This window comes from Callorhinchus milii, unplaced genomic scaffold, assembly GCF_018977255.1.
Source record: "Callorhinchus milii isolate IMCB2004 unplaced genomic scaffold, IMCB_Cmil_1.0 Scaffold21, whole genome shotgun sequence".
Taxonomy (NCBI): domain Eukaryota; kingdom Metazoa; phylum Chordata; class Chondrichthyes; order Chimaeriformes; family Callorhinchidae; genus Callorhinchus; species Callorhinchus milii.
In genome coordinates this window covers 3,612,034-3,632,730 of record NW_024704762.1, presented here as the reverse complement: position 1 = coordinate 3,632,730, position 20,697 = coordinate 3,612,034, and the positions used below count along the sequence as shown (strand labels likewise).

At 41.4% G+C, this 20,697-nt stretch overlaps 1 protein-coding gene across 1 annotated transcript; it reads left to right on the top strand.

The window, feature by feature from the left end:
- The first annotated feature begins 449 nt into the window (after window positions 1–449).
- LOC103183548 (ubiquitin-like with PHD and ring finger domains 1) lies at window positions 450–20,697 on the top strand. Its single transcript, XM_007901110.2, is given in 17 exon segments — window positions 450–913; window positions 6,596–6,859; window positions 7,455–7,639; window positions 7,895–8,110; window positions 8,762–8,871; window positions 9,605–9,791; window positions 10,599–10,722; window positions 12,063–12,170; window positions 12,707–12,811; window positions 13,592–13,698; window positions 14,215–14,377; window positions 15,191–15,269; window positions 15,272–15,327; window positions 15,557–15,674; window positions 17,620–17,783; window positions 18,432–18,530; window positions 19,491–20,697. Coding segments are annotated over 17 exon segments (2,385 nt in total). The 5' UTR covers window positions 450–760; the 3' UTR covers window positions 19,638–20,697.

Below are 20,697 nucleotides of genomic sequence, written 5' to 3'. Positions count from 1 at the left end.
AAACGGCGGCGGACGGGGGGGGGGGGAGGAAAACACCCCTCCCTCTCCCCCCCCCCCGGGCAACTCTCGCGAGGTATCGTTCGCGCCGCCGCCGACGCCGAGACTCGCGCTTTCGGTTCAGTTCAGAGCGGCGTCGAGTCGAGTCAACCAAACTTGCCGAGGGGACGCGGAAAACCTTGTGCGCACGCGCCACCTCCCCCCCCCGCCCCGCCCACCCACCCCAATGCCTTTCGCGCCCGAGCGGCACCGACAACCGAACTTGCTGAGGGAGCGACGTCAGGACGCATGCGCGGACGCTGGCTCGCTCGAGCCACGGCCGTTACCTCAGCCGCTCCCCCTCCCCGCCCCGCCCGGGCCCCGCCCCCCCTTCCCCTCACAGGCGGGCAGCGTCCAATGGAAGCGCGCGATGGGCGCGCGAGGCGCAATGAGCGTTGGGCCGAGGGGGCGGGAGGACGAATGAACGTTGGGCGCGCGGGAGTCTCGCGTTTGAATCGAGAGGCGGCGCGAGCCGGGGTCGGGCTGCGAGAGGAGGAGGAGTGCTGTGTCCGGCGGGAAACTTTTTTTTCAGTCCGAGAGAGAGAGGCGCGTATACACCCCCTCCGGGTCTTGAGGAGTTTTTTTTATATATAAGTCTCTGCCTTGTAAAGAAAGAAAGGCCCATTAATTTTAAGCACTGTTTTCGCGCTCAACTTTCTATTCAAAACAACAACCGTCACCGCACACACATTAAAAAAAAAACCCCACCAAGAAGGGCTCAAAGATGTGGATCCAGGTGCGGACGATGGACGGTAAAGAGACTCGGCGCATTGATGGCCTCTCGAAACTGACGCTGGTGCAGGAGCTGAGGGCCAAGATCCATGAAGCGTTTGGGGTAGAGGCGGAGAGGCAGCGACTCTTCTACAGGGGAAAGCAGGTATTATTACTTTTCACTGGCCCTTTTTGCTGCTTGCACCCCCCCCCCCCCCCACCACCACCACACCACCCCCACCCCCTACACAAGGCCGCCACCGTTTAGGGGGTCTTCTGACCAACACACGCCAGCGTGGTGAAGCGGTTGCTCTCGTTTGTGGAAAAGTGTCCCGCCAGAGACAATAGAAAGAAGAGAGGGGGCAGATGGTGAAGGGACTGTGTGTGCCTTATATAATATATATATAGTATGTGGGTACAAATGACTCCTGTGGTGTTATTGATATCTAGATCGCCACGTTCACCATCCACCTGGTTTCTCATGTTGAAGTTGAAGGGTGGGTGGGGGTGTCTATAGGTGGTGGGGGGGGGGGGGGTGTGAGGCAGGAAACGGGGGTCGCGGCAGTTTGATGGCCCCCAAATCCGGTGTTACAGGTCGAATACGAAGAGGTCATCCTTACCTCGAGGTGTAACTCTTCCATGATGCTGTGCTGCCGCCGGGGGTACGCTCCCCAGTCAGTCACCGGCCGGTGTATTTTTATGTCCTCCGTTTCCCCCGGAAAGCTTCCATCACCCACCTCACTTCACCCCCATCTTTGTCGGACTCGGAATCCGGTGCTGAAGAAGTGGGATTAAAGGTGTTGCTTTTCTCTCCGTCCAGCAATTGTTGCTCATCCATCTATCCTCCCTCCCTCCCCCGCTGCCGCCGCCGCTTTCGGTGTTTTAATTAAATTCATAGCTTGGAACTGAGAAACGACGCTCGTTTAAATGGTTTTAGATTGGAAAAGGAATCCAGGACCTCCGGAGCTGGCACTGTTGTCAGAGAGGCGGGGTGTTTACACCACACTCTAACCTGCTAGCTGCCGCGTCCCCATTGGCCGCCGGCGTGCGTTTGTCGCACCCCATTGGTCGCTTGCCCCGTCAATCACCGGCCTGGCGGGCTTCTCCCATCATGTGTGGTTGCAGAGACGAAAGAGTTACCGAAAAAAGGCGCTAAATGGCTCGGTATCCGCTGGTTCTGGGTTATATCGCGTTTAGTTTGCACAGGGTCAGTGTGGGGCACTGAAGCTCTCATAGAGCGCGATGATCACATCCTTGTACGTTTGGGATGTCTTCCGCCCCTTCGGTTGTATTTCATGCATTTTGTTTGATGTGGGCGGTTTGACAAGCTGTTCAAAATTCCTTTCACGTGGACTCGAAATGTGTTCCCTGTCCATTTGGCCTACGTGTAGTTTCTTCATTAGAACAAATCGAGTGTTAAGTCAAGACAGTTGGATTAAGGTTGTGTAACTCGCCACAGTTAAGGCCATTGCTGGCAGTGAGTGATTTCACAAATTTGCTGTGATTGGAAATGGAGTTGTTTTCTGCTGTATTTTATACCTTATAGGCAAACCTCTGGGCTTTTAACTGAAATAAGGATTTGGTTTGGGCGCCACCTAGGGATCGAACGTTTTTTTTAAAGGTTTATAACACGCTTTTAAGTTAGGATCATAAAATCATTTAATGCCTTCCATGGAACTTGTATTATTTACTGATGGTAAAACCGCAGGAGTTGGCGGCCTTATCTACTCACAACATATTGGGCGCTCTATTTGCAACATTTTCAAGTTAATCAGCGAATATCCCTTTACAACGTTATCTTGGATTTTTCTGTGACCCTGAATAATTTTTTTAAAATAAAGTCCATTTCAAGAGGATGTTTGCGAACTTTTATTGTATTATAGAATATTTGAAATTGCTGATGCTAATATGTCTAAGGTAATGGTAATATATCCCATTCCCTAGTCCTCATTCCCAGAAGAAACTGGGTTGGTGGTTAAGAGTTTCACTTTGAAGACCTTGTGGTAGAAAACAACTTCCTGAGAAGGAAATCTGTTTAAAGCCTAAAATATATTAAAGCCAACTCAACTTTATCTCTTAAGAGCTATCAATTACATCAATCAGTGCAACCAGAATTCACCCTTAATGGTTTTGTTTAACGAATGTAATCATTCTGTAGTTCCACATTTTTAATTAGTATTGAGAGAAGTGGAGATTTCCACCCTTCACCTCAACAAAATTCCACCTAATCTTGGCTTAAAATAATGATTTTGTTTTAAGATTATACAGTATTCTGGAATATTCTTAATCTTTTGGATGAGCAGAAAGTTTCACAACAACTTGCATTTCTATAGCGTCCTTCACACAAGGGAAAGCTTAACAGCGGAACCTGATACCGGAAGGTGTTCAGGCGTGATCTGAAAAAAGAGGAAGGAAGGGGCAAGGCGGAGGGATTGAAGGAGAGAGTTTGTGGTGTAGTGGCTGAAGGCATGGACTCCGAGGGTGGAATGGAGGGGATGAGCAATAAGTGGGAGGCTGGAGTCAGCAAAGCGGAGGTGGTGGGGAGGGTAACGGAGAGTAAGAGGTTGGAGAGGTAGAGAGGTCCTAGGGTATGAAGGGATTTGCAGTCGAGTGGGAGGATCTTGAAGTTGATCCGTTCTGGGAATCGAGAGCTAGTGGAACCTGGTGATGGCGTTTCGGAGTTTAGATCGAGTGAATATACGGGCAGAGTTGGCTGGTTAGTTGGATTTTGTGAATATTGGAGTTGGGGAGGAGGGCATTGGAATAATTGAGATGGGAGATGACAAGTGTTTTCTTTGTGTCTCCTATTTAGTGCACACTTGCATACCCCAAAGGAATCGCCCTTTTTTTCTTAATCTTGGAAAGTTAAGGCACAGGTTGCCTTGAACTGTTGAGTAATGCAGCAGCTGAAATTGCTGATCTCCTGGTATCATAGCCAACAATCCCCCAGATAAAATTGGTCATTTACTTTATGGCTGTTTATCTGGCATTGCTGCGTGCAGGTTGGCTACTATAGTTACCACACTTTACAGTTAAATGCCGTAAAACGCTGTAAGACTTCTCGGTGCTGCAATGAAGCATTATTATTATTGTTGGGCAACCCTGGATTATGCATTGGGATACTGCTGGAGTTAAACCAAGTTAAATCCATGTAGCCTATCTTTGCAAACAGGAGCAAATTTCTTGCTGCTTGTTCTGCTCAGTTCGCTCTACTTGCGACAGTTTGGGTTTGTAAGGTTATGGTTGCAGAGTGAGAAGAATCCCAGCTCCCAGTAACTGATTTGCTTCTCCAAGACTGAGCAGAGCTGGCTGGTCAATCGTTAGCAATGGAGTCTTAGCAATGGGTAAAATGAAAACGCAAATGAAGAGTTTACTGAACACATAATCTAAAAGATGGGTCTTTGAAATTGACAGAGAGATGCGTAGCAAGGGTGTTTGGGGAATAATTCCAAAGGATGGAGGTGGCTGAAGTAGCAGTCAGACTAGACATGTGTAGTGTCGAACAGTCATCGAGAGATTTTAAAACTTTTAAAAAAAACACTGGCATAGGTATCCAGTGGAACATGTGGGACATGGTTAAGGCAATTGGGGCCTCGATTTAATGTCTTATCGAAGGATGGCACCTCCAACAATGTAGCCCTGAACTCTGATTCCGCGAGGAAGCGTCAACTTAGACTATTAGTTCCAGGTTCAATATGTGGCATGAACTCACAGCTTTCTGACTCAGAGGCAAGTTTGCTACCAAATGAGCCAGGTTGTGCACATATTCCTGTTTTCTGTTGTCACAACATGGCCACAGTGCAGTAGTAGCATTTTTCATGAAGCACTAACAGCAGCATATAATAATAGTAATCTTTGCTTTGATATAGCGTCTTATCACGTCATCGAGGTGTTGCGAATAAAGTGTAAAGTGAATTGACTATTTTATGGGCAAAACAATAATCTACTGTTCGGGACCTGGTGGCATGGAGGTGTGGACCTTGTTGGATTGATTCCCTGAAATCTGAAGTGGCGTCTCCTTTCTGTCCCTGGGAGAGTGTGATCTTCTGATGTTGACGTACACTTTTACTGCTTTTATGCTAAAATGAAAGATAAAAAATTACACTGCCAAGCTGTAACTGAGGCATAGAGCTAACTAAGGACTGAAAGTATGGTAATGCAGTGAGAGACATGAGTTTGATCCTGATCTTGAACATATTGCTAAAATGCTCCCTCCCCACTTGGGCCATTTTGAATTGTTTGCAGTTTTGCTTAGTTATTTTAGATGGCTTTCTAGAATCGACGAAATGCGTCATGGAAACATTGAAGAGGGAACAATTATGAGCAGAAATTACTCCAATTTTACTCCTTTGATAGTGTTTTCATGCCCTCTGGGGGTACAGTTGCATGGGTGGCATTCACAGTACTTTAACCAGGTAGTTTATTTGTATGTGAATTTTGTCTTTCTGTCTGCAGTGAGCCCAATTCTCTCCTCGACTTCTACAATGATTATATTTCACATATACGCACTGTAGCAGAAAGAGGGGCGGGGAGGGATGGGGTGGTCTCTGGATAGAGATGAGAAACAGATTGACTTTTATCTATTGTATTTTAGCGTTCTCCTTTCTACCTCCCCCCGCCTTGCCCCTTTGCCACTTGAGGTGTTAAGTGCGTTTCTTGAGCTCCAGCGGAGACGTGTTAACTGACCAAGCTGGGATTTGCTCTTGAAAATTTCTAGTCTGTATAGCTCAACTTTTCAGTGAAAAACTAGTTTAGCCTTCAAATAAATTACTCTGACCCAGCAAGCAGAAGGGCACTAACTACAATTGGAGTCAATAACTTGGTTTAGAGGAGAGGCGGGGTTCTGTGAGTGCTATGCAATGGAAAAGGAAAAAGGGAAAAGGGTGAGAATTTAAGAAAAAAATATGGTTCTTATTCTTTTTACTGTTTGTACTAACTGTGGTCTCTTAATTTGTTTGACTCAGTCAATAAAACTGTAATATTATATAATTCGTGCCACTGGATGGTGCTATACTGGAATTAGTTGAATGAGTGTGAGGAAAGTTATACAGTAATGAAATAACTTGTAGATTAATCTATTGTGAACAAGTGATTTATTCGTTTAGTGATTTTGTAAAACATCTGTCAGATCAAGATGTATGGTGGCCTTTTTAGATCCCATGTGGGACTATTTGCAGCCTTGCAATTAAAATAAGTTAAATTCTGATTGCTTTGAAACTTGTGAACCTCAAATTAAATTTGTAAACATGGATTGTTGTGTATATTTTCTCCTCGTTTACAGATTAAACGAGACAGCCTCTCATTGGAACATTTATGGGTTTAGTTGTGATTTTCATTTTAGAATGTAACAGTGACATGTGGGAAAATTTGCACAAAGACAGACTTACTAAGAATTTGATTATTAAATGGTTTCCAAGTATTTTTATCTATAGAATCTTGCCTAATGGTCTGTTGGAGGTTCTGATGACGAGTTACAAAAGGAAAGAATAAAATGTGTAAAATGCTTCCTCGAAAGGAATGGTAGTTGGCTATCTGCTTCACTGCATTTACTTAAATGAGTTTCCCCTTTAACTATTGCCTACAAATTGCTCTCTAGCTGCTGTCTAGTTTATTGTAGTAATACTGTGTTTCAAAAGCTAATTATGTATAGAATGTTATTACCTAAAGTGTCATGAAACTGCTGTTAATGTGTGTTGTTCGTGTTTCGTCCTGTACCATACTTGATCTCTCGCCCACTGCCCTCCCAGTTGCAGGTGTTTCTACTGTTGTAACAAAATGTACAGGTTGGAATTGATGTACCTTACTGAGCGCTGTGTGGATAGTAATTGGATTCTTTTTTTTTAAAAAGATGGAAGATGCCCATTCCCTTTTTGACTATAATGTTGGATTGAATGATATCATCCAACTACTTATACGCCAGGCTGGTTCATCACAAAGTACAGTCAGGAAGGAGAAGGATGCTGAGCTCTCTGATACAGATTCTGGATGTGGATCTGGCCAGAGTGAGTCTGACAAGAACTCAAATAATGGTGAATGTGCTATGGAAATGGAAGGTCAGGCAGGGACATCTACACAGCTTGACCTCATTGATCCAGGATATGGTTTGTACAAGGTGAGTCCTGGATCCTTTGGGTGTTTGTTTAACTCAAAAAATAGTGGATGGTATAATCCTTCAGGAAAATTGTGAACCTCAAATCAAATTTGTAAACATGGATTGTTATGCAAATTTTCTCCTTGTTTACAAATTAAACCTTTTCAAGTGTAACCATAGGATGGAATATGTACAAACTAGGAACATAGTCATAGGTAATGTAAAATACACGTCTTGAAGACCATTGCGCTCGATCTTGTACAAATTTTAAAAAATACAGAAAATTTATTATTTACTCCACCTCAATTGAATTTACCGAATTGTTGCATAAGTGCCAAATACTGTGCTGAAAGAATAGGCATTTAAATGATATTTTCAGGAAATCTCAGATTATGATGGAACAGTTGCTTTGATGCATATAAATGTCAATTTTGGAACAGTGCTTCTGAATCTGGCTGCTGTGATTGTACTATGAGTTTTTTTGTTAAAATAAGGGTGTCCTGAGTCTTCCTCAACATAAATTCTGATTCTACTGTACTATGCTTGTTATTTTCACATAACCTAGTAATCACAACTGAGATGAGCTTGTTTTGTAAACTTTTTATTCCCCTTTCAGATCAATGAATGTGTTGATGCTCGAGACATGAACATGGGTGCTTGGTTTGAAGCTGTGGTGGGTAATGTAACATTGGATGAAAGTACAAATAAAACCACCGATAATGAGGAGTCTGCAGATACAAGTAAATCTACGGAGACCAAGGCTGCTGAAGAAGATGTCATTTACCATATTAAATATGAAGAGTATGTCAATAACGTTCTTATTTCTATTAGATTGCTATAAGAAGTGATTTATTTATTAGTTGAGCCATAGTGGCTGCTCTTTGTGAGGATTAAGCAAAAATTGGCTCATGTGAAAGGATGCAAATTGTGTGTTGCCCCTTTTTGAAGCTGAGAAAAATGAGTATTAGCATATTGTAGAAGCTGTATTTTTAACTAAAATTGTTTATTTTGAGTTGAATGTCTTGCATTGAAATCTGTATATTTAATTCTTTCAAGTTACCCTGAAAATGGAATTGTGCAGTTGCGTTCAAAAGATATTCGCCCACGGGCTAGGACAATCCTACAGTGGGAACAACTTCAAGTTGGGCAGGTGGTAATGGTAAACTACAATCCAGATGAACCTAAGGAGCGAGGATATTGGTACGATGCAGAGATTTTGCGAAAAAAAGAGACCAGAACCATCAAGGAAATCTACACAAGAATTCTCTTGGGGTGAGAATTCTGGCACAGTACCATATATTGTAGCTTGTTTCTGGAGGATGCATGAATTCATTTGGTTACTGCTTGAGTGCAAGTTGATATAATTTTGAGAGGCTATGTTGTCAGAATTGGCTTACCTGTCTGCTGTCAGAATTACCCCTGTCCTGGGGTATGTTGTAGAAGCCTGATATCTAATTAAAGTTTGTTGCATTTGTGAGATGTCCATGGATGGGGGAAGTTTAATGCAATCTGTGACTACAATATAATGACCAGGTTGGGGTGATTTATTAATTCAATTCACGTTTTCCAAATATTCTCATTTTTGAAGTGCCTTGAGATGCTTTTACATGATAGGTGCTATGTAAATGTGGTAATGGGATAATTAAAACAGCTTGCTTAATTTTGAATACATGACTTCTGGTGCTTAATAAGCTATTACTGCAGCATTAGATGATTGACACTGTTGATTTATCAGCTTTGGATACAAACCTTTTGAACATTGTACTGTTGGGAATCTTTAGAAATACTTTAACACACTGAGATGTCAACAGTTCATCATCAAATCATCTGATTTCAGACATTAGCCCCTCTTTCTCTCTGGTGCTACACTTTGCTCTGTTTCATGTAGAGTTATTAATCTTCTGCACTGTCTGATTCTTGTAGGGATGCTGGGGATTCCTTAACTGATTGCAAGATCATGTTGGTGGATGAAATCTACCAGATTGAGAAACCAGGAAGTGCTGGAGGAGCTGTATCTGAAAGCCCTATGAAAAGTAAGATTCTTAATGAAGCTCAGTTACTGTAGAAACTAAAGAAATTTGTCTTACCTTGGGTACCCTTCCCCCATTAATAGTGTTCCAGGATGTAGCTAGCTTCCTCAATAATGTGTGACTGGTATAGAGAAGGGAAATCTCTGATGGTTAGCAGAATGCAATGTTCTAATGCCCAGCTGACCCCAAAACATTGGTAGCATCTCCTGTAATAAGTCTGGCATTTTTCAACAGAAAGTGTGGACTGTCATTTGTTTTAGCTATGCCAATGATGTACTCCTGTCAGGAGTCCTGTAGCTTAGACCACTCATCACAAGCGAGAAACAGCGAAATGTTGGGCAGTTTCCTTAGTCCACACGCCTCTCTTTATCTAGCAGCAAGTAGGAACTTGGTTGTTAGTCGACTGGTGGATCCCTTTTCGGGAATAATAATTCCTTCACAAAACATATTGGTCACTCAATCCACAACAATTTGTGGGGCACTACCTATGCGCAATTGGCTGCCATGTTTTGTCCACAAAACATACAGTCAATTCACTTTACAGTATATTCTGTAAAGCGCTTTGACACATCTCGAAGATGTCTAAGGCACTAGCTATATCTAATACAAATATTATTAGTGGTAGCTAAGTCAGATGTCATTTGAGTTTACAGTTGGGAAACTTCTGACATGTTAATAAGGGTATTTTTGAGCATGATGGTGCCATAATTATAAATTATTTTTTCATGTTTCATAGGACAGAATGGACCTGAATGCAAACATTGCAAAGATAACCCCAACAAGGAGTGCAAACAGTGTGCTTGCCATACGTGTGGTGGGAAACAAGATCCAGAGAAGCAGCTACTGTGTGACGAATGTGACATGGCTTATCACACATATTGCCTCACCCCTCCCCTCACAATCGTACCTGAGGATGAAGACTGGTAAATTGGGATTGATTTGTACTCTTTGGCTGGAGAGATGGAGAAGTGATATTGTTGGGCATAATGTTGTATAGCTTTTAAAAATATTCAAAAGGAATACTAATGCTGCTACAAAGGTTGTATAGAGAATCCAGGGTTTTGCTAGGGGTCATTTCTATTTTTCATCTCCTTATCAGTCTTTGTTCTACCAATGCCAAGAGTGTCTGATGGAAGTGGAGTTTAACCCATATGCTCGCTCACATTTGTTAATATGTCAGTGTGGTTTTGCACTCAATGAGCTGTATTGACGAGACAAATTTCTGTGACAGACTGCGCAGGACCAATTTGATTAATTGTCCTCAAAGCATTTGTGTTATGGAAGGGTCCTAACGTGCGTGGTTTCCTAGGATGAAATTAACACTCATGCTGTTACAAATCAATTGTATGTTTCACTTCTTAATTGTGAAAAATGTAATATTTTTTTGATCTGAATATAAGATGACCTTGATTAGAATTTCGTCTTTCCCCATCTCTGATTTTCATAAGTATATTGGGAGGGGGGAAGTTTAATGAAAATTAGAAGATTTTTATTTTGTATAATTTTAGAACAATATTCCAGTAAATTAATATTACTCTAATAACTGATTACAGAATTTTAAAATGCTGGCAATTCTGTTCTCCACAGCTTTCATGAAATCACATTATATCAGATGTTCCCCCCACTCCCTTTCTATCTGTTCAGTAGTGACTTCCTTTGAGCTGCTAGCGGCTTACAGCTGAGTTGCAGAATGTGATAGACTCACAGGCTGTGTTTTTGCCTTTTCACAGGTACTGTCCACTATGTAAGATTGACACCAATGAAGTGGTGCTGGCTGGTGAGAAACTGAAGGAGAGCAAGAAGAAAGCCAAGATGGCCTCTGCTAATTCTGCTTGTCAGCGAGACTGGGGCAAGGTAAGGAATGCTATGGAAGAGCTTTCAAAATGTTTCATTCTGTTTAGTAAATAGAAATTAGCCCAGCTGCTTTGCTTTCTTGCACTCTTAAGGTTAGTGGATATATACTGTTCAAAGGGCCTGCAGTTTGGTTACTAAGATACTAAAAGTATCATGGTACATCTCCAGGTAGCAGGATTTTTGAATATAGTAAACAGCAACAAAATTATATTTTGTTCGCCAGGAGGACGTCCCAAGGTGCTGGACAGTCAGTGTTTCAGACTCAGGGTGGGGGGGTGGTCAGGATTGGGGAGGGTGGAGGGCAGGGGACGAGGGAGGGTGATCGAAAGCACTGTCGAAGAGGAGGGTCTTGAGGTGGGTCTTGAAGGAGGCAAGGAAGGGGGAGAGGTGGAAGGACTGCAGGACAGAGTTCCAGTGGGTGGGGGCAGAGTGGCAGAAGGCCCGCCCATCTAGGATGGGGTGGGGCTGGCGAGATGGGGAACGTGAAGCAGACCGGAGCCCTCTGAGCAGAGGGAGCGGGCAGGATGGTAGGGGGTTTAGGAGGTTGCGGCGGTAGTGGGGAGCAAGGCCATAGATGACTTTGAAGGTGAGGACCAGGGTCTTGAACTGTATTCTCTGTATGATGGGAAGCCAGTGGAGTCTGGTGAGGATGGGGGTGATAGGGTCATGGAACCTGGTGTGGGAGAGGAGACTGGCTGCAAAGTTCTGGGTGATCTGCAACCTATTGGAGGGAGGAATTGGTTTTGCTCACTTATTACTAAGAATAGAATTCATCATGTGCTGGCTGTTTTAAAGAGCTATTCCATTCAGCTCCATTCAAATTAGTTCTTTTTTGATATCTTTCTAGTTTTCTCTTGAATGCCAATCTGGATCGTGCATTGACTACAACTCCTGGCATTTAACAATCTTCTGTGTAAAAAGAATTCCTAATTTTGTTGTTCTCTGTTTATTGATTTGCTCAGAGGAAAACATTTCTTCCTAGCTACTTTCTTCCCTCTGGCTAGTGCAAATTGTGCAAGTACCTGCTCATTGGTCAAACATCTTATCTCTGGTATCATCCTTGTAAATCTTTTTTACCCTGTGGCCCTGATATTCTTCCTATAGTGGTTAGACCAGACAGTTTTTACACTGCACTGAAATTCTTTTTTTAAAATACCTTGAACCCCAATTTTTGATCTGTTGTCCCTTAATTTTAAAGCGTCTTCACATCTGTGTAAATGACCTCAACTTTGAAAGTGGTCTTCACTCACTCAAGTGTTTTTTGTTCAAATGTTACTATCATAATGCCTTTTGAGCAACAGCACATTTCCATACTAATTTTTCTCTGTACTTTGTCCTAGGGTATGGCCTGTGTTGGTCGCACAAAAGAGTGTACAATTGTTCCCTCTAACCATTATGGGCCTGTACCCGGTGTACCTGTTGGAAATCAGTGGAAATTTAGAGTTCAGGTATGTTTTCAGCCGCTAAAATTAGATTAGGTCATTCATTTCATGGCTTCTTGTGGACCATTGCCTTGCACAAAGTGACTGCTGTGGCTGCCAACAAACTACAGTCTGTATACTTTACAGTAAATTCTGTAAAGTGCTTTGAGAGATCCTCTTGACATGAAAAGTTCTAATTCAAGAACTATTTATAAAAAAAATTACCGTTTAACGCATAAGACTTGTGGACACAAATTGAGAAGGGTTTGAAAAACCGCACATGACATTCAGAACAGTAGGTTGAATCCTAGTCTGCTGAATTAGATGATTTTGGGGTGATGTTTCAGTAACTATCAACTGTACCAATTAGAATTGAACTTCATTACCCTGGATTAAGGGGGAGAGGACAGCCAAGCTCCACTGGATATTGTCAGTGCAAAGGAAACTAGGTCATTTACTGCGTTCAGAAGAGTAGAAAAGCAGACTTATTTTCTTTGCAGATTTCTTCTATTGTATTGTGGAAATGTTACATTGCTGATTGATTTTTGTACTGGCATTTAAAGGTGAGTGAATCAGGAGTTCATAGACCACATGTGGCAGGGATTCATGGTCGGAGCAATGATGGAGCATATTCTCTTGTGCTCGCGGGAGGATACGAAGATGATGTGGTGAGTAGAGAAGATTGTGGTTAGACGTGTAAATTTAGATTCTTAAATTATTTAAAATACCTGCGCAAGATAACAAGGTGTTCAAGATGCAAGGAAATCGATTTTAGGCCTCTTATTAAAAGAATCATAGATTTGTACAGCACAAAAAGAGGCCATTCGGCCCATCGAGTCTATGCCGGCTCTTTGAATAGAGCAATGTAATGTCAGTCCCACTCCCCAGCCGTTTCCCCATAACCCTGGAAACCCATCCTCCTCAAATACCCGTCCAGCGCGTTTTTAAAAGTAGTTATCGAATCGGCCTCGACCGCCCTTTCAGGCGATGTGTTCCAGATTCGAACAACTCGCTGCGTGAAAAAATTTCTTCTCACCTCCCCTTTGCTTCTTTTAGAGACTCTTTTGAATCTGTGACCTCGAGTCACCGACAAGGTTTGCCTTTAACAAATCGGTGCTGGCTGTCCCTAATTAACCCATATTCCTCTAAGTGAAGATTTATTCTGTCCGGATTATAGTCTGACAATTAACTATGAATGAATGTAATAAAACTCAGTACTTGGGTTTTCTTGGGAACCATTCAGTTATAGTCGTGTCATTGACATGTATCCATTTTTTGTGCGTGAATCTCTAAAATGTGATTTAAATTTTTGCTGTTATATGTAGGCCTGTATCTCAAAGGGTGATCATCCTGGCCAATCATTGTACTATCTAATTGCCAATGATATAGAGATTGGAGTTTTTTTCAGGAAATAAATAGTTCAAAGAGCTTTGACTCTTCTCTTATAGGATCATGGGGGTGATTTCACATACACTGGAAGTGGAGGACGTGACCTCTCTGGCAACAAACGTACTGCAGAACAGTCATGTGATCAGAAGCTCACCAATATGAACAGGTACTAATTTTTAAGGATTAATTTACTTTGTAGTTAGACAATGTTTGTGTGACAAAAAAAGCACAACAATGGTTGCATATGTCTGGAATGGTTGTTTGTTTACTTCTGCAATTCTTTCTGAACTGAGTGTGACACTAGGCTAGAGCTTTTCAATATGGTTTTACTGTGCTGGATGTGCAAACTTACCTTTATTTAAAAATCTTCAATGCACAAAATTTCATTCTGAGCATTATGCTTGAAAAAGTACCCAAGGTGTCGAGTGTAAGACCGGGTTCTGTTTTTGCAATTCATAATTGTAGAGGCTCAGATTAGAGTAGCCTAATTGCTAATATTTTCTACTGGAATTTCTTATCGGCATCTTTTCAAATAGGAATGTTGTGTTTTAGCGTACTGTTTTTATTTCTGTTTTACTGTTTAGATTTTTGTGCCCAATTCTGCCTTTTAGACTTGTTTTAAGTGCTGGGGATATCTGGAGCAAGCTATTCTAAAGGAACCAAAACCTTTCCTCTTTTACAGGGCTCTGGCGCTAAATTGTAACGCTCCCATTAATGACAAAGTGGGCGCTGATGCTAAAGACTGGAGAGCGGGCAAACCGGTCAGGGTCGTGAGAAGTGCCAAAGGCCGTAAACACAGCAAGTATGCGCCAGAAGAAGGAAACCGCTATGATGGCATTTATAAGGTGTGCACAAATTAAAAGTTTAATTATGAATGAAATATTGTATAATGTTATAGCTCCAAAATAGGCCATTGAACTCCGACTCGCACTGTACATTTACTAGACGTTCATACATTATAATTAATACTGGCAGTTACAGCTCTTGACTTTTAGACTAAGCTATCAAACAATGGCTTGCAGAAAAGTTTTCTTGGTTCCCCTAAAACTGGTCCATCCAATATCAACATTGTGAATGTTATGTGATCTAAAACAAATGATATGTGAGTTTTTCATGTTGCAACACTGGTGTCTGCTGTAGTCTTGGTTCCTGTGAAGTGAATGGGTAACTCAGATCAACCGTATCTCTGGAAGCAGAAGCATTTGTGTTTTTAGATATGTTGGTGCTGTTTTTAGAACAGATTGGATGTTCAGCCTGCTTGTGCAGGCTGGTACTGCAGGTTTCTGATCATTGGTTTGCATGTTCCTTATTCAAACATTATGGAATATCTCGTAGCCAGAAAATAAAATGGCTTTCAAACTGCAATCGTACACTTTGATATGGGCAGTCTGTTTGTTTCACCAGTGCTCTGGCTTAATTGAGACAATCCAGGAGCTCAGGGTATTATATAAAGTTTGTTTTTTAAAAAAAAAGTAAAGCTGTTAATACCATGGGGTAGTCTAAGAAAATGTCTTTCCTGATTTTGTGTGACTGAGTTCATTCACCATCATTAACCCGTAATGTCTTTTGAGTTGTGGTATGAAGAATGACCACTTTCTGGGAGTGGTCACATGCATAGTAAATGATGGAGAAACTAATTACTGTGGTTTCTGAACCAGGTGGCAAAGTACTGGCCCGAGACAGGCAAGTCTGGGTTCTTGGTTTGGCGATATTTGTTAAAACGGGATGATGAAGAACCAGCCCATGGACTAAAGATGGCAAAGAGAGGCTGAAGAAGCTTGGTTTAACAATTCAGGTAACATAAATCATTAATTTTGTGACTTAATAGGCTACAAGTTAAACACAGTAAAATGGGTATTTGTGTATCTTCTTAATGCAATACCGCAATAAAATCTGCGGTATTCCATTTGCTAAAGTTTGATCGTAAGAGCAGGTTAGTGAGTTTTAGCAGTGCTAACTGCTGAATTTTCAGCATTTCTCTTATCGTGAAATTTAGTACATTAATAACAAATCTTGTTTAACAGTACCCTGAAGGTTACCTTGAAGCTGTGGCTAATAAAGATAAGGAAAATAAAAAACGAGAGATAGAAGATCCTGAGACGCCAAGCAAAGGGAAAAGGAAAAGAAAATCAAATGCTGCAGGTTTGTAGATTGTGAGGGACTCCAGCCTATTACTGATTTGTAAAAGATACAAGACTGATGTTGTACCAGTACACACTGCCAATATGTTTACCTGATAGTCCGTGGTGAATTTTGATCTTTGAAAATTGCTGCAGTCACCTGAATACCAATTGGTTATGAATTTTCATGAGACTAGTGACCTGTCTTGCTTTATTCAGGGGTTTGGTGACTCAGGTTTGCTGCAGTTGTTTGAGAGTGTGACCTGGTGTGAATGTCCTCAGCCATTCACTGGGAATGCTTAATGGATCAAATTTGTAAAAGGTAGCAATCTACTATAAAATTCTTGTTTGTTTAAGGAATCCTTTGTTTATTTCAACGAATACTTTAATTATCCTATTGGGTTAGTCATAATTTCAAGAATTAACATTATGTATTTTTTAAATATTATGGGAATGCAATGAGTATTTGTTTTAGCATTGACATTAACTTAATATATTAATAGTAACAACATGGTGTAATACTAGAAAGATTAAATGCAACTATTTTAATTTTCTGATCTTGATGTTCTATGTTAAACGGGGACCACTGAGTTTCTCCATTGCTTAAAGACACTGATTTATACAGACAAGGTTGCATGTTCGAATCTACGTCTGTGGTTAGTTGGCTACAGCAGTTGGGAATTGTGAGAGCGAGCACCTGGGACTCATTCTCTTTGCTATCCCTGTGAGAGTGGCTGGCCTGTTATCAATAATTCCCTGTGGTGGTGCATCTGAGATGGGCAGCCTGGACATATGGAGGATCACTTGTGAACATATTCTGTCTCCTTGGCCAAGTGCTGGCACGACAATATATTGCCGACATTGTCTTTAAAAAGGTCTTCAGAAAAATGACTCACAATTGACAATCCATGAGCGAGAATCTGCTTAACTTGTAAATGCTGGGGTTAACCAGGATGTTCTTTAAACTCTGTAGTACAGGGCAATTTTGTTACAATGCAGTGTCGGGAGTCGATAAACTCAGACCCCTATTTTTTTTAAAAATGGTCGGAAAAATGACTACCAGGTCATTAGGTTATTGATGTTGCTTCCTTGTGCCTGAGAGGCTGACAGTGAAGTGAGTGGGGTTAGAGAGGAGCCAATTGCTAAGGGAATTGTCACTTAATTAATTAATTAATTAATTTATAAGTTAATTATTAAAAAGTTGTTGGGATTGTTGAAAATTGCTCAGCAATGGAGTGTGGGGTGGACAAAGTGTTCCAAGTTGAATGGGATGAATGCCACTCATTTTTCTATACTGTACAATAAGTCTCGTTTTCTGAGAAACAAGCAGTTTTTGTTGTATTGAAGTGCTGCCAGAAACCACTGTTTTACTAAGCATGCTGATTATGAGGTTGGTTTAAGCAAAATACAGTCTGCTGGCCTAGATTCAAGATTTTGCAAATATGCTTGCCACTGATCCTTTACTCAAAAGGGCAATAAGTTTCATCATCTTGAAGGGATTTGACTTTTTATGAAGTTTCACCAACCCCACTTTCCTTACATTGCTGTGCTGTGTACCTATAATCAATTAGGTTTTCAATCTCTACTTCTCTGTTCACAAGTTGTGTCTTAGCTGTGAGCTTCCTCCCTTTCCTCCTTCAAGGCCGGTCTCAAGACCTTTCTCTTTGACCGTGCCTTCAGCTCCCCTCTCGACTCTCTACCCCCTCCTCGCTCCCTCCCTTCCCTCCCCCTGACCATTTCCCCCCAATGCTCGGGTCCTGACCCAACTGTACAGCGCCTTGGGACGTCCTCCCGACGTGAAAGGCGCTCAATAAATGGAATCTTGTTGTTGTTGTTGTTCCATGAAGCCCAGCTGGTTCCTTTTTTCAGTGGAATATGCAATTGCTTTTACACTAATATTTTCTGATTCTGCAGACTTGCTCATACATTTGGACGTTCAACCTCACAAAATGTTTATTATCTTCCAGATGAGAATGAATTTACCTCATCGCCTCGGTCTGCGAAAGGTACGCCAAAGAAACAGAAGTTGGAAGCATTCAAACTGACGGCAGAGCAGAAAAAAATCATTAAAGAAGATGAAGTGAATAAAAAGCTGTGGGATGAGGCATTGCTATCCCTTAAGGATGGCCCGGTAAGGAGTGGACTGGTTTGAATATTTTGAATTGCATGGCATAAATCAGAAGGCAACCATTTAGTCCATCAAGCCTATGCTGATGCTGTTTCCTTCCAAGCCCTATGTATTATATTCTCTGCTCTCATCCAAATATATGCCAAATCCCTTTTAAATGTCTGACTTTAATCAGTCACTTATGGCAAAGTATTCTATGTTCCAATAATCTCTGCATGTAAACTAACCTTCCCTAAAAGACTTAATCAATGTTCTCCCTCTAACTCCTTTGAAAACACAATTGGTACATTGTCTATTTGTTTGCATTTCCTTGCATTTGAAATTGCGCCTCATTACAACAAACAAGTATATTCTGCAATTTTTAAAAAAATCTTTACCAGAGTAACTATCATAACTTGCAAGTATATATAGTGCCTTTCAAATAAAACTGAACCTCAAAGTTTATTGCAAAATAGATTAGATATCAAACTAAATGTTAGGTAAACACAGCAGCTAACCTATGCCAGCAATGTAGCATAAACCCATTATGTGAATCCTGCATGTTACAGGGAACTAGTGAGCGCCACTATGTTGGAAGCAGATTTTTAAAAAAAAATAAAACAAATTTATGTTTACAAAGACTAATTTTCTTTTAACAATTTGCTTCTCCAGAAATTTCTGTTAAAGTTGGAAGAAACGTTCTTGTGCATTTGCTGTCAGGAGGTCGTGTTTCAACCGATAACAACAGACTGTCAACACAATGTTTGCAAAGTAAGCACTATAGAATCAGGACAATAATGCTGTTGTGATTACCCCAGAAACTGAGCTATGGAGATAATAGTATAAAATTATGGAGATAACAGTAGAAAAGGTGTCGAAGATGTTTGAATAATTATGTGAAAGCATGTTAGTTGCATTTGATGAAGGAACATAGTAAATTTGTTGGATGCAATAGAAATTTCAACTCTCCCTTAAATCTTTATACAGTAGAAGTTTATTATGTTGTGCATTGTTATAATTCAGTTGGTATTTTCTGCTATTTTCTAATCTAAAATTCCAACATTGCGCTATTTGGATACATCATTGCGTTTCAAATTGCACTTAATCTCATTGTTTCACTTTGACGTATCAGTGCAACAATGTGATTTACAAGCGCATCGACACGCGGTGGAGTTTGCCAACTTGCGACGCACATCCACAGTGACGTCGTGATCGGTCACAATGTAGAAAGCGACTGCCTCGTAGGCCCTTTCGATTGCAATTGTTATAAGGCAGACTGGAGCCATTGGTGGGCGAGCCTTCAGCCTCTGCCCCCACTCTCTGGAACTCCATCCCACAATCCCTCCGCCTTGCCCCCCCTCCCTTGCCTCCTTCAACACCCATCTCAAGACCCTCCTCTTCAACTCTGCCTTTGTACCCCTACCCTCCCCATCCTCCACCCCCCCCACCCCAATCCCAACCACCAGCTCGGGTGCGGATCCCTGACTGTCCAGCGCCAGGGGACGTCCTCCTGACATGAAAGGCGCTATACAAATGTAATTTGTTGTGGTTGATGTTGTGATCTTACCTTGTAATGGGGCTCTACTGTACAATAATTCTTTGTAAGGGAGTAACTGATATAAATCTCTCAGTTTGGATTTCTATATGCAAGGAAACCAAAATAGGTGGTTTATGCAGTGTCTTGCATCCTATTGTTTTTTCTGATTTCCTTTTTTTCCCCCCCAATCCCAGAGCTGCTTACAACGTTCGTTCAAGGCTGAAGTGTACACGTGTCCTGCCTGCCGCCATGACATTGGTAAAAATTGCAGCATGGTGGTTAACAAAAGTCTGCAGACTCTTCTAACCCAGCTGTTCCCAGGATATGGTAATGGTCGGTGATGCCTTCCATCTCATGGTTCTCTTTCTCTCTCCCTCTCGTTCTCACCTACTAAATTTGCTCATAAGATTTGTTTAAGTGCGTGGCTAATCTGGCCTACAGAGCTTGACTGGAGGACAGATCGACTAATGAACCCAGGGTAGCTGACTTCCACTTTCCCCCCCCAATCTTTCGGTGCAGCACGTACGAACGTCAAGTTTCCGTGCTTTCTTTTTTTTAGCCTAGCAGCTTGTCTAGATGTGCAGACCAATTTCATTGGTGTAACACTGTGGGGAAATTTTGAAAAAATACTACCTCAAAGTGGGGATACTTTTCTGGGGGTTTTCTTTGGCCAGTGTAGGTTCAGCTGAACACTGCCTATCTAGTCAGCCTTGATTCTTTTTGCTTGATCAGTTAAGCCATCACATAAGTGCCTTAGCCCTTGTTGAAGGCTGGGCTGTGAACGTCTTCCTAGCACTGAAATGTTTCGAACTGCAAAATAGCACATTGTTTGACAAACTTAGCTGTGCAGATCATTTTTTTGTCAGAGTATTTTAGCAGGGAATATGCAGGTTTTCGATGTACTGTTTTTTTTATATATAAAACAGTAAGTAACCTTTTGGTTGTGGTCTGTAATTCAGAAATGTAAATTTTTTCCATTTATTAATGATTTTCATTTATTGTTGATGTTAATGATCTTCCCACTCTGGTGTACTGTGAAAAACAATCCTATATTGAAATTTGCAAGCCAGGATGTAACCAAGCCGGTGGGGAGACCTGAAACTTTCATGTCTACCTTTCTTATAAAAGGATTTCTTCACATACCACATTCTGACAATACCAAAGGATGCAGTATGGTACCTCAACATTGTAATGGACATCATTCCATACTTCAGATTTAGGCTCTGAGGGAGTCAAACTGGACATAATCAACTTTTTTTTTAATAAATTCATTTTATTGTACTGTTTAAAGACCTTAAAAAATCATTAGTACGTCTGTGGAAAATTCTAGAATTTCATGGGATATCACTTTAATAAATGCTGTGTTTATGTGCTGACTTTTTAAAATAAAATTTTTCTTGC